A 13,897-nucleotide genomic window follows, 5' to 3' on the forward strand; every position below is an offset into this window, starting at 1 on the left:
CGAAAAACAAAACGAACACTATATCAAAACACTTATATCTACCGCGTTATTTTCTACGATCTGTTATCCATGTTAAAGAGTTCAATGACCGCAATTTTAGCATAAAAAGATAAGCCTATATTATAATACCAGCAATTCATAAATTCGTAATATATAAGTGTAAGAAAAACTCAAACTTTGAGTGTTCGAAAATTGCAACAATATTTCATGCTCTTATCTCCGCCTAAAGTGTTATAAAAGTGCGTATACACTATACATATTTCAGCTACAACATATGATTCATATAGATTAACAGCGCCACGCCGATGATGGCAATTTATAATATTAAATAAACGTTCGACCGGTTTAAAAACGGCGCCCTCGTACGATTCGCACACCACAAAACCGATCGCACTGTGCCGCTAACCATATACGCATTATCGATCGCAACAGGAAAATACAATTGTGCTTACCTCGCCGACTATTGTGATTTTCTTTTTAATTTCTCGCCGGAAATCGCCATCGTGAGCCCACGTAATATATATGGGACGTACTACTGCAGCTATGATGCGCACCGGAATGCCTTTGGTATCGAGCGCTGCTGCGGTGATGATGTTAGCGTTTGCCGTGTGGCCGGGGCCCGTCCCCGCGGGATGCGCGAGGATATTGGCCGTGGAGACGGTGGGCGGCAGGAGCCACTGGAACTTCATGAGTGGCATTATCAGGGCACTGGTGGACAACGGGCACACGGTCACCGCGTTCACGCCGTTCTTGGACGGTGACCGGGACAATTACACGGAGGTGGACATATCCAGAGGGTTTCCGGTGGGCCTGAACCTGGACCTGGTTGGCCTCTTGAACTACTACCGCAACCCTTTCTGGACGTATGGCGCTTTCGTGGAAATGGGCCGGTCGCAGTGCGACGTGATATACGGCAGCGACGAGATGAGAAAACTGCTGCAGGACCGACAACAGTCGTCGGCCGCGGGCTTCGACGCCGTGCTCATCGAATCGTTTTGGTCCGAGTGCATGTCGTACGCGGCCGCTCGGCTCGGTTTGCCGCTCATCTACGTCACGCCGCTGCCGCTGATCGCGTTCATGGAGCACGCCATCACCGGTCACGTGTCCAACCCCGCCGCCGTATCCAACCTGATGACCGTTCACGCCGTCCCCGAGACGTTCATGGAAAGGCTGAGCAACGTAGCGTTACTCGTCTGCGGTTCGGCCTTGCAACGGTACAAGGAGCTCGTGCTCAAGTACACCGAACCGCCCAAGGAGTACGATCTACTCGATCCAGTGCCACCGTCTTTGGTGTTCGTCAACAGGCATTTCATAAGCGACGCCCCGAGTCCGGTGCCCAGGAACGTAGTTGACGTGGGCGGTATACATCTGAAAGAGGCCAAGAGTTTGCAAAAAGTGAGTAAAGACTTATTATAAAAATATGTGATCAATGATAATGTTATTATATTTATTATCAGTAGAGTACGTGACTTGTACATTAATATGTTTTAAGAGCAATATATTTTTAACGATTTACTTAACCCCATATTTTAGCATACCTATTATAATATTATATCCTGATCAATAATATTAAAATAACTTTCAGATTCGTAAGTATTTTTTTTTTAACTTTTGGATCCACTAAACTGCGTTTCTGCAACTTAATAAATAAAATACGTCAACAACAATGTCGCTATGTCTTAAAGTGTGGTATTCTTATTTCTTTCGTCTAAAAATCGTTACATGTACCTAATTAAATACTACCATCAAATCCTGGTTGCATAATCGTTTACAGCATAAACAAAATATACAAAGTAAAAAATAGTGTTTTGTGATTACAATCCGGTATAGATACTACATTATTATATCATAATCATGATGTAGAGTTGATATAAATATTAAATATAATTTGTTTATTTATTTTATTCTGAAGATTATTTTTTCTATAAAATATAAACACTACACTATTATAACGTCTATACTGACTATAATATAAAGTTTTTTAAATTATCTATATAAAATTTAACCAATTTATATTGTAACCTCAAATTTTTAATATCCAACTTTATTTACAATGTGTATATAGTAAGATTAAAAATTAAAATAATTTGGAGAACATAGAGAGGAACTCCAGTTTTCAAATATCTGTGTTATTTATACGTACTTTTACCATAGAATATAATAATTGCTTCTACATATATACAAACATAGGTACAATAGTTTAATATTACATTTTTATAGATTGAAATAACTAAACGAATTGTTATAGCTATTAGTTATATGCACGTTATAGCTATAGTTGTTAATTGTATAATAATGTAAGTACATTTTATTTAAAATATTATTTAAACAAGATATTAACAGAGGGGTAACATCGTCTTCACGTCACCCCACGCCTCCTACAATTATGTGATATCATCATAATTCATAATTATCCTAGACAGCAATATGTTGATTGACAGTTTGTTTTATTTTACATTTTTAATAAACAAATATAATTTTTTGATTTCAGGATGTATTAGAATTCATCGAACAATCGCCTCATGGAGTAATTTATTTCAGTTTTGGTTCAACAGTAAAAATGTCTACAATACCGGAAAGCGTAAAAAAAGCGTTGACAAAGGCGCTCGCACGCGTCCCACAAAGAGTGTTGCTAAAATACGAAGATAAAATGGAAGACAAACCAAAAAATATGATGACGAAACAATGGCTTCCCCAACGCGATATACTTTGTAAATATTAAAATATATAATATAATTTTCATAATATCATTATCACATAAACTCAAATAACCAAGATCACAAATAATAAAACCTTTTACACTTTAAACACTATTTTCATAATCGCCGTTGCAGTGCACCCCAATGTGAAACTGTTCATCAGTCACGGAGGTATTTCTGGGCTATACGAAGCCGTGGACGCCGGTGTCCCAGTCCTAGGATTTCCTTTGGTCGGCGACCAACCGAGAAATATTGACAACCTGGTGAACGCCGGCATGGCTATTTCAATGGACCTACTGTCCGTCACCGAAGACTCGTTCTTAAACAACGTAATAGAACTCCTCAACAACAAAAAGTAATTATAGAAATGTACCAGGTAGTGGAAAAAATATTGAAAAAACGTCCACGATAAATTAAACTTATGAACCACTGCATGTTTCTGTAATAAAAATAAGGTATGAATTTAAAAGCTAAAAAGGCGATAAGTAGCCTCGGCACTGCTTTGCTGAGTAAGTCCTATGATAGGATTTAATTGTTGTTCGTAGAAACTTGATATAAACACAGGGGAGGCGGAGATTTATTTGGAAAAACCTTGCTTTTTTCAAAGTAAATTATGTTGCCTATTCTATGATAGGCTCACCTAAAAATGTGTACGTACATTTAGTAAAATGTTAGTAAACAACATGACAAAAATATCGTTTACCTGTCGCCAAAGCGTAAAAAAATTTCTACCGGAAATCCAAAATAAATTTTTATGAACGTTTTAAGTTTGAATTTTTACAACATTGGACAATGCACACTATATGTCTACTTTATCATTTACTATACTTGATAAAATTACCTAAATATTTTGTTTGAACATTTAATACAAGGCTTTTCACACATTTTTACAATATCAGTTAATAAATATTTTTAAAAAATAGGCAATTTTTTTTTATAAGCATTTCAAGTTAAAAATTTGACAACATTTATTAAATTGAATATTAACAAATTATTTTGCAGTTAAAATTTTATAAAATGTTTGATTTTTAAATTTTAAGTATAGCTAAGGTTTAAAAATTTGAAACAAGTTTTAATTAGTTCAAACTGTAACTAAAAAATCTAAAAAATATATATAAACACAGTTCTTTAATAGTTTTTTGAAGTTCAAGCTTAGATGAAATCAGATATTTAAACTAAGATGATCGATTTTCTGTCGAAATTTCAATATATTATTCGTAGGTGCTTGAAACTTCGGAAGTATATGATAATATACAAATAATATTAATTCAACTAACTAGCTACCAATAGTAATAATACTTAATTTAAAAAATATATAAAATATCCTAGGCTTAATATTAATTCAACTTTCCGGCTACCGTACTAATAATAAGTAATAACAATATAAATATAATTCAAAATATCCAAACTGACAAACCGTCTTCGCTCAGATTCATTTTTCGTATACAACGATATTATATCATTGAATTCAAATTTAACACCATGCATTACAGTGACCCATCTTTAATCAGACACTTTATACACAATATTAATAAAATGTTGGTTTATTTATTTAAAGTTTTAAAACATCATTGGCTTTTAGGAATCTAATGGTGTGCTTGTGATGTGTTATTTGTATTTTTAAAAACTATTTACCAAACCGTTTTCTCAAATGATAATGATTATAGTACATGCGACTTTCCATGTTATTTGCAAAAATATGCAATTAATGTTCTTCCCAGTCAGATAAATTCAAAATTATTGTATGAGTAATTTTAGCATTTTTGAATATTTTACAAATTATCAAACGTATTAATTCTTATTCAGAATCGGTAGAAGTCAAATATAATATAATAATAAGCAGTTGCATGAATCCTAATTATTGTAATTTGTATAATTATAATATTATGTACCTGTAGATACTCGGAGAGCGCTAAAAACGCTATGAAAATATTCAAAGATCGACCCATGTCGCCGGAATCGTTGGTTGTTTACTGGACAGAGTACGTCCTACGCCACCGTGGAGCTCCGCACTTGCAGTCTCGCGCCTTAAATCTGCCGTGGTATCAATATTACCTGTTGGACGTGATAGGTTTCGCGATTGCTTTCATATCTCTCATCGTTTTCGTAATCTACAATATTTTTAAATATTATGCTGTATATACAAAACTTTTAGATCGCTCGCGAAACGTCAAAGCCCATAGTGAATAATTTTAATAATTTTAATCCATATAATATTGTTATCATTGTTTCAATTACCCCGATCTCTCTTAGGTATTGTAGTTCCCTTATTCTTACAATGTATATATTTAATTAATAATTATTATTGATTCCAAGTAACATTATTCTTCGAAGTTCAGACTACGCGGTGTACTCCTGCAAGCTTTCGAACGTTATTATGTAGGTTAGCGTATTGACTTATTTTTTAAAAAACACTTTCTAGCCCGGTGCAAAGCTAGGGATTTTACAATTTATATTGTATTGCATTTTTTCTATTGCATTATTAATCCTAAGTAATGATATGTTTAACTTGAACTCTGTATATCGGTTAGTTTATTGTGTAGTGTAAGTACTAAGTCGACATTGAATTAAACACATTTTAATTATTATATTATGTATAAAGATTAATCAAATATTTTGTTTATACATTTCTAAAAATAAATTAAATATTATATTTATAGCTATAAATCACGCATATAATATATATTTATTGTGTACAATATTTATGTATAAGTGTTTCCTAAGTATTTTAACATGTCACTAATATAGTATTCACTTTGAACCTTACATTAAAGTTATTATAATATTGTATGTACCTATTGAAATATATTTTAACTTATTAAATTAATCATATTATTTGGTTCACTAATCTTATCACCATATAATATTTCAATTTAAAACCTATTATATAATAAAATAAAATTGATACTTACTTAATTGTTTTTCAACTTATGCACCTTTTTGTTTTTAAAAATATTACTATTGCAGGAATTAAAAGTTTGAGATAAATTATATTAATATATATTTTTTTGACGGTTGCAGGAAAATAAAAATGACAAGTAAATCAAAATGCAATTAATTATTATCTGATTATCCCAAAAAATGACATAGCATTTACATGTGGTAATTTACAACGTAAAAAGAGAGGGGGTTAGATACTTGATCAAGTGTCCACGGTCGTTTGATATTCTACAGGGGAGTTACTTAATTCTAGATATAGCTATACTTATGTATATAAATTAATGTATGTTTGTATGAGGCGTATGGACTTGGAAACTTCTGAACCAATTAGCACTAAATGTTTGTTTCGTTTTCAACCCCTATAGGTTGCTATAGGGTGGCTAAAACATGAATTTCGTTTTAGCTCACAAAAATTAAATATATTTTCGTTTATATTATAATTATATATAGTGATGCCAGGTATAAAATTATAAAACAAAAATCGATACAGACTAGCAATCATCCATGCGTTTATATGGGTTATTTTTAAATAATAATATTTAAATGTATTATTATTTATTTGTTATTGAAATTTACAACAAAAGGCCATGTCTATACGTTTTAAGATTATGGACTCAAAAACTACTTGACCATTTTTGATGAATGTTTCAGAAATTGTTTTTCGAAATATCAGAAAAGTTATCATAAAATTAAGTTTTGAGAATAGTTTTGACCACGCTAAAGAATATACCAAGTGGTATATCCAAACCACCCCAGGAGGATCACCCAATGCTCATTCACATAGAATTAGTTCACAAAGCGAAATACCTACACCGCGGATACCGATTTACCTTCGAACTGATGTAAATACACAAAAACTTAGGTGTATCTCGGTAAAGTGCAAAAAAAATAAAAAAAATATACAATGTGCAAGAGTAGGACGTTATTCAAATGAAATTTTATTTAGATGATTACTATTTATATAACATCTTATTCGAAATAATTATTATTCAGATGATTTTTTCACAATTATTCGAATAAGAATATATTATTCAAATAGTTTTCAAACATTTTGATTTGAGTAAAAAATTATTCGAATAATTTTCAACTATGATTATTTGAATAAAAAATTATTTGACTAAATTTCAAACATAGTTATTCAAATAATTTTCGTTTATTTTATTTGGGTCAATATTTGGTTGGGAATTTATAACAGGCACATATTATAAACAATAGTTGGCATTGTATTTTAAGTTACATGATTGTAAATTTTATTTTATTCGAAAAAATGCAAAAATATTATAAATAAAACAAATATAGATCTATAGAAGAAAGTAAAGAATTATAAATAATATATATAATTTTTTTTAATCATATTTTAATAATAATTGTATAATATTATAATATGAATAATATTTAATGCTAATGTTTCGTAATAATTACAATAATCATAAAAAGTAGTAAATAAAACTGAAACTGGACTATTTAATAGGTACGTCTTCAATATTGAAAAATAGTTATTACTGAGGTACATACTATATGCATTATACATGTAGATTGTAAACGTACTAGAATCATTCTAGCTATAATACATATTTTGTACTAGTATATAATAATGTTGTGAAATCATTCAAATAATAATATTTTCAAACTATTTGAATACATATTTATTCGAATAGTTATCTAGATAAAATTTTTCCCAATTCTGCACTGTTCGGGTTCACCAACCTCTGGAATTTTTAAAATAGTTTTATGCTAAACTTGTAAATTGAAATAGATTAGGTATGTTTGTTCTCTAACGAACATACAAATTTCACGGAGCATACTAAAGTTGTCTCCGAAAATATACGAACTGCTTCCGTCCCTATATAGTAGATGTATACACTAGTTTGCTACAGTGATCAGGTAGCTCATAATTATATATACGAACTGCCTTCCAAAAATGTCCACACTAATTGCTTCTAATATAGAATTAAGTAGTGACTCATAGACTTCACTAAAATATACGATATACCACAAAAATATATGAATAATTTATGTATACCAAAGTACATAATATATTGTGTTATAATAAAGTATAAAAATGTGGATAAGTGGATGTCACTCTGCTGTACAGTAGGTTACAAGTGAGTCGCTGTAATGAATGGTGTTGAATTTGAATTCAATGATATAATAATATAATATCATTGTATAAGAAAAACGATTCTGAGCGAAAACGGTCAGTCAGCCTATGATATACTAAGTATATTTGATGATATTATTGTGAATAAAGTAATTTATATATTTACTTATTTACGTGGAATCTTGTTTTAAATTGTCAATCCTTAGCTACAAAATTTGAACTTTTTATAAATTTGTAACTACAAAATAATTATTACATTTTAAATTTGATAAATTTTGTCAAAATTTGAACTTTAAATGCTTATAAAAAAAAAATGTGCCTATGTATTTTCAATATTTTTCAACTGCTATTGTAACAATATATCAGGAGCCTTGCATAAAATTTTCACGCTTTTCTACCCAAAAAATAAAATTTTATTGATATTTATAGAAAAATAAACTAAAAAAATTGAAAATTGACCATGTCCGTAAACAGCTCAAAATAAGTCAAAATATTTGGAAAATGTTAGGGTGTATAGGAAATGCAATTATAAACATTCAGACAAAATTTCATGTATTTACAGTCATACGTTTTTTAATTACAACAAAATAAGAAAATCGTTACACAAGAAATCGAGTGAATATCAAATGTTGTATAAATATGAATTTCAAACGTTAATAAAAATTTAATTTGACTTTCTTGTAGACATTTTATTTTTGATAAAGGTAGACAAACTTATGGATAATTTTGTATTACATTTTCAAATATTAGATTTAAAAAGAAAAATTGTTATGAATTCTCAACTCAAAATAATTTGCTAATTCTCGTGATTTTTCCGTATTTTGTCAATATTTGAACTTTAAATGCATATAAATTAAAATTGTGACTAAGGATTTTTAATTTTTTTATCTGCCTTTGAAACAATAACCTATGGTGTATATAAAATGCTAATATAAACATTCAGTCAAAATTTCATGTACCTACGGTCATTTGTTTTAGAGTTACACCAAAAACCAAAATCGATTTTTTCAAAAACAGATTTTGCGTGAAAATTCCCGTTTTTCCTTAATTTTTCTTTTGATTTTCACGTCGCGTTTGAAAATTACTGAGAAATGTTTACTTTTGACCCCCCAAAGTACCAACTAGATTCACTTCCCTATCAGAAAAGTTACTGTTGAAGAAAATCCAAGCACTTTTACTGTCCTAAAATGTGATGACAGACACAAAAAAAAAAAACAAAAAAAAAACACACACACATCATTGTAAAATCAATACATTCATCGGTTCGCTCAGAATCTAAAATTAAGTTTATCCTAACGTACCTATAATATTTAATATAATATGAGGAAATATTGCTATATTAATATGCCTATATTACTATTTACTATGCCTTCGAAATGATGAGGGACTTTAAATATTTTTACACCGGCTCTTCAACTATAATTTTGGATCTAGGCTTCCACGTCATCTAATTTGAATTGAATATTGAACCTAACTAGCCGACGATAATAATTTATTACACGCACACCATATAGTTGTCTCCATGGATACGAACGTAACGTTGAAAGACCATCACTTTATGTTGGGGTCCTGACGACGGGTATTAACGTCGCGTGTTAGTCGTTACGTCACCATGTCGTCGTCGGGATCTACAGTCAGCGATACAGTGGAATATCCAGACTACGTGCGAGAGTGTCTTAAGTATGTGTCAATCTACAGTAAAGGAGCATTTTCGTGTTCTTCGTCTGATGACGAAAATGACCGCAGTTACGACGAGGACGTGAAACGAATTTTGGCGGAACACAATGAAGCCGAGTTGAGAGATTGTGAAGCAACGGGATTTTCATCGTCCTACGAAGCGGCGACGGCGGCGATGGAAACCAACTTATCACCCACCACCTCTGACCGGTATGAGCACTGGGACGAAGCACTCGGAGACGCGGCCGTGGTGTACCCGCCTCTTGGCGTCGGCCGGTTTGCCTCTGAGACGTCGAAAAACCGAAAACTACTTATCCTCGGTGACGATACGGATGTCCAATTGGATCAGAGTGGAAGTTCATCTGCCCAGTTGCTCAGGAAGTGCCTGGAAGGTGCGCTATATGGACAGGACACTGAGGAGTTCACGGTAGCGCAGCCCTACTGCGCTGCCAACAAAAACCTGGACTTTGGCAAGTCCAAAATGTCACCTGAGGCTGTGCATGACTCTAGGAAGAGAGTGGAGAACTGGATGAGCAAATACTACGTCGTCGACGTTGACCCGCGTATAGGGAAGGGACATTAAGCTTAAACGTATTGAATATCATGTGTGTATGTGTGTGTGTGTGTAAAACTGTTAACACACTACACAGTAACACACATGTTTACATTTTTCTAATCTTTGAAAATGATCAACTAAATAAATTATATTATGATACAAATTTAAAAATTTTAATTTTAATTAATATCCTTAAATTTAGATGGATTACAATTTATACAACTTTATTTATTTAACTGTAGTTATTTTTTTTTATAAATATTGTTTGAAATACTTTGAATTGTAATGTAGATAACACCATAATATAGCTATATAGAAGGTGAATTGGCCGCCAAGTCTCACACCCAAAAACATTTATTTAAGTTTCCTAAAAAATATTTCAGAAAGAAATTAAAATTTGTAAAAATGTAAGTAATAAAATGCATTTTTATGAAGCAGATAGTATGAATAACTGGGTTAATACTTAATTATAATACATAATTGTATTTTCATAAATCATAATCATTGAAATTACTATCGTGTCTCGATAAAAAAAACAGCTGCAAGTGATAACGATGCTTCTAAAATTATTTATGATACGCACCGGCACATCTATCAAGAAAATTAACAACAAAATCGTCAGCCATATGAACAAACGTAATAATAATAAACTATTAAACAACAATCACAATCAGTCATCAGAGAACAATATTAATCCTATCTATAACTACTAATAATTAATACCAACTTCTTTAACATACCATATTAATTATTATTACAAAAAATATATAATTGCATATTCTGTTGTTCCTTGCTAGTTATTTTGGGAACTAATTCGACTGAAATAGGTAATTCGCCTGTGCAGTTTTGTTTACAGCACTTGGTATATTTTTTTAGCTTAGTCATAACTATTCTCAAAACTTTCCTGATATCTCTAAGAACACTCTCTGAAACTTGGGTCGAAATTGGTCAATTAGTTTTTGAGTCTATAATCTACAAACGTACAGACAATTATAAACATTACCTTTTGTTGTACATTTGAATAACAAACAATAAATAAGATATTATTTTATCTTATTTAAAAGAAATCCCATAGCGACGCATGGCAGGTCGGCTAGTGATATACCAATTTTTGTTTTTAATTTTATTTCAGTAACCAATAACAACCCAAACACAAATAACTATTCGCTTGTTGTAAGCAAAAACAAAATGTATGCGTAAGTTGCTCCTATACCATCCAAATACAGACGCAGCTCATCCTGCTGATGGCAGCTCGTGGCAAGAGCACGTGCCCCACCAAAAAATTAGATAATAAGAATATTAGTTATGATGAACTCAAATTATATTTTAAAATAATATTCTGTCAGTCGATATAACTGACAAATGACAATTATCAAAAAGAATCTAAGAATTATTGTTCTGGGTTGCAAACGATTGATAAATCGTATAATACAAATATTTATTCGTTTAGGTATACATATTAGACTACCAGCACGGCGCAGTGAGCACAACGATTGCCCCAGTAAAAAAAGGTAGTAACCCAATTTCACGTTTATTTTTTCAAATTGGTACTTGTCAAGTCAATTGTACGATGTGTCCGATCAACAATGCTGCATGTATTGTATACAATTATTATTGTGTGCACTTGTCGGTATGAATTACATGGTGAGATATGATCATATGGGACTCAGTCCCAGAGAACTCTAGCCCGGATTTTTATTTTTTTTACACATTCTTATCATCGCCGTTTTCCGTAATAATGCTGAATGCTCATTACATAACAAACATTATTTTATCATTAAAGTTATGATAGTGGGTTATAACTTATAAATATATAATATTTATGCCTCACCCGGGTGACTGAACCACACAGAATGTTTGATTTTACTATGATATTTGTGTTTTTTTTTGTCTGTCATCCCCTTTTGGGGCAGTAAAAATGCTTCAATTTTCTTCACCAGATTCTTTTTTGGTAGGAAAGTGGATCCACAAATTTGTACTTTGGGGGTCAAAAATAAAAAAATTCCCACTAGTTTCAGAAAAAACAAACAAAAATGAAGGAAAAACTGAGATTTTTACGCAAAACAGTTTTTGATTTTGTCGAAATATTTCGATTCTTGTTAGTTTCATTTACCAGTAATTGCGCAACTGTGGGGGGTCGGCAATTAAATTCTATGGTGGTCCAGATAATTTGAAAAATAATGTTAGAGGGCAAGAAAAAACTAAAGTATTAGTTAATAATTAATGTATTTATTTTTGTGTTAAAAAAATTAAAATACAGTTTAAGCTATCTAAGACAAATAATTTAACATCATTTAATATTATCCAGTTTTTTAAAGTTTGGTATTCTTGGAGAATTAACAACTAATTTGTCAAGTAACAATCAATGAGCAGTGTTTTCAAGTTATATACTCTATTACTCTATAAGAAGTAGTTAAATTAGAGCCCTAATCGAGGCTGATGTTATAATGTTATGACTTTATGGTGAGACACTCATAAAATTGAATAGGTATGTTATAGTTTCAGTCACATATTTAGACGTATGTTGAGTGTCGACTGCCTTTGGACTTTGTGACCTGACTCAGGCCAGACCGCGTCTGCGTCATAATAATAATAAACATTAAATGCAATATAAATGAATAAACGATAAATAGAGTGCCTAAACGTAATTAAGATTAGGTACTTTAGGTTATTAAGTGCTTACCTATATTATGACTTCATCTAATCACAATTTAATCTCACATTAATTATTACCAGCTACAGTTATTTTAGGAGGTATCTAGGTAGGGACACAATTTACAGTCGACATTGTATTGATGATTAATTTAAAAATGACTAAGTGAAACCATCTTTTGAAGACCCCTTGTTTAGAATGGTACCTACCTAGGTATTTAATTTTAAATATAGAATATTACACAAAGTACATACGTCTTCTTATTTCTTTTAGATTACGGGTATAATCAACAAAATCAATTTATCATAAAGTCAAGCCACAATTATTACGTCATCAAACCTCAATCGTATACATGTCTGCAGTCATACTTTTATTATAGGTACTACTATAAAGATAAATCTATACGTACCTACCAATTGGCCATTATGTACCATAGACTTGCCACTTACTTATAGTTACCTACCCACAATCATAAACTTAGTCCATGCTACAATTTACAAACAGACAAGAGTGTCCACTAAATATCATTACAATTTACAAGTAATTGGTAATTATGATTAGAGCATTTTTTCTACTTGAAAAGTTGAGAAGTTGTACAAACATTTTCAAACACCTCACCTAAACGTCTAAAATTATTAGACTGGACAAAATAAAAATAAAATTGAAATTAATTGTCAACCCCCTCCCCCCACCCATTGGAAAATCCTGCGTACGTCACTGTACTTTACTACTATTATAATCAACAGACATTTAATTCTCATTCAAAATTAATAATTATTATCTATTTATTGAGGTAAGAACCTAGGCATTTCGAATGATACTGTTATACTGTTACCTGCATCCATCAACGGGTTCTTAACAGTAAACACTTCACGTTTTGTAATTTACTTAAATAACGATTTGGCCGGGCACAAACTCCTAAATGTAATTCAAATGTGATCATAATTTAAACATAAACTATTCGTGAATAATTCTATTTTCGAAAAAAATATTTTGATATACTCACGAAAAATAAAAATACGAGAAGAAAATATAAAAAGTTATTATAATATTTATATTATATTAGGTATAATATTTAATATTAGAATTACAGAACAATAATAATTTATTATGAAAGATGAAAAATTAAAAACACTCGAACCAGTCGTGGCCCAAAACTTCGTACGGTGGATTCAGTTATAAGACGTGGTCACCCTGCGAGTTGTAGTATCAGCTATGACGATTATCAAAATAATAAATAATAATATTATTATTATTATTATTATTTATTA

The 13,897-nt window shown here is 31.1% G+C and overlaps 1 protein-coding gene across 1 annotated transcript; it reads left to right on the top strand.

Annotated features, from left to right (window-relative positions):
• The first annotated feature begins 303 nt into the window (after nt 1-303).
• LOC132948755 (UDP-glucosyltransferase 2-like) lies at nt 304-5,477 on the top strand. The gene is made up of 4 exons (XM_061019394.1): nt 304-1,395; nt 2,492-2,711; nt 2,835-3,054; nt 4,598-5,477. Exons 1-4 carry the CDS (start codon nt 523-525, stop codon nt 4,887-4,889), a joined length of 1,605 nt encoding a protein of 534 aa, XP_060875377.1. The 5' UTR covers nt 304-522; the 3' UTR covers nt 4,890-5,477.
• The last annotated feature ends 8,420 nt before the right edge of the window (nt 5,478-13,897 follow it).

The sequence above is a fragment of the Metopolophium dirhodum genome, chromosome 7, assembly GCF_019925205.1.
Source record: "Metopolophium dirhodum isolate CAU chromosome 7, ASM1992520v1, whole genome shotgun sequence".
Classification (NCBI taxonomy): domain Eukaryota; kingdom Metazoa; phylum Arthropoda; class Insecta; order Hemiptera; family Aphididae; genus Metopolophium; species Metopolophium dirhodum.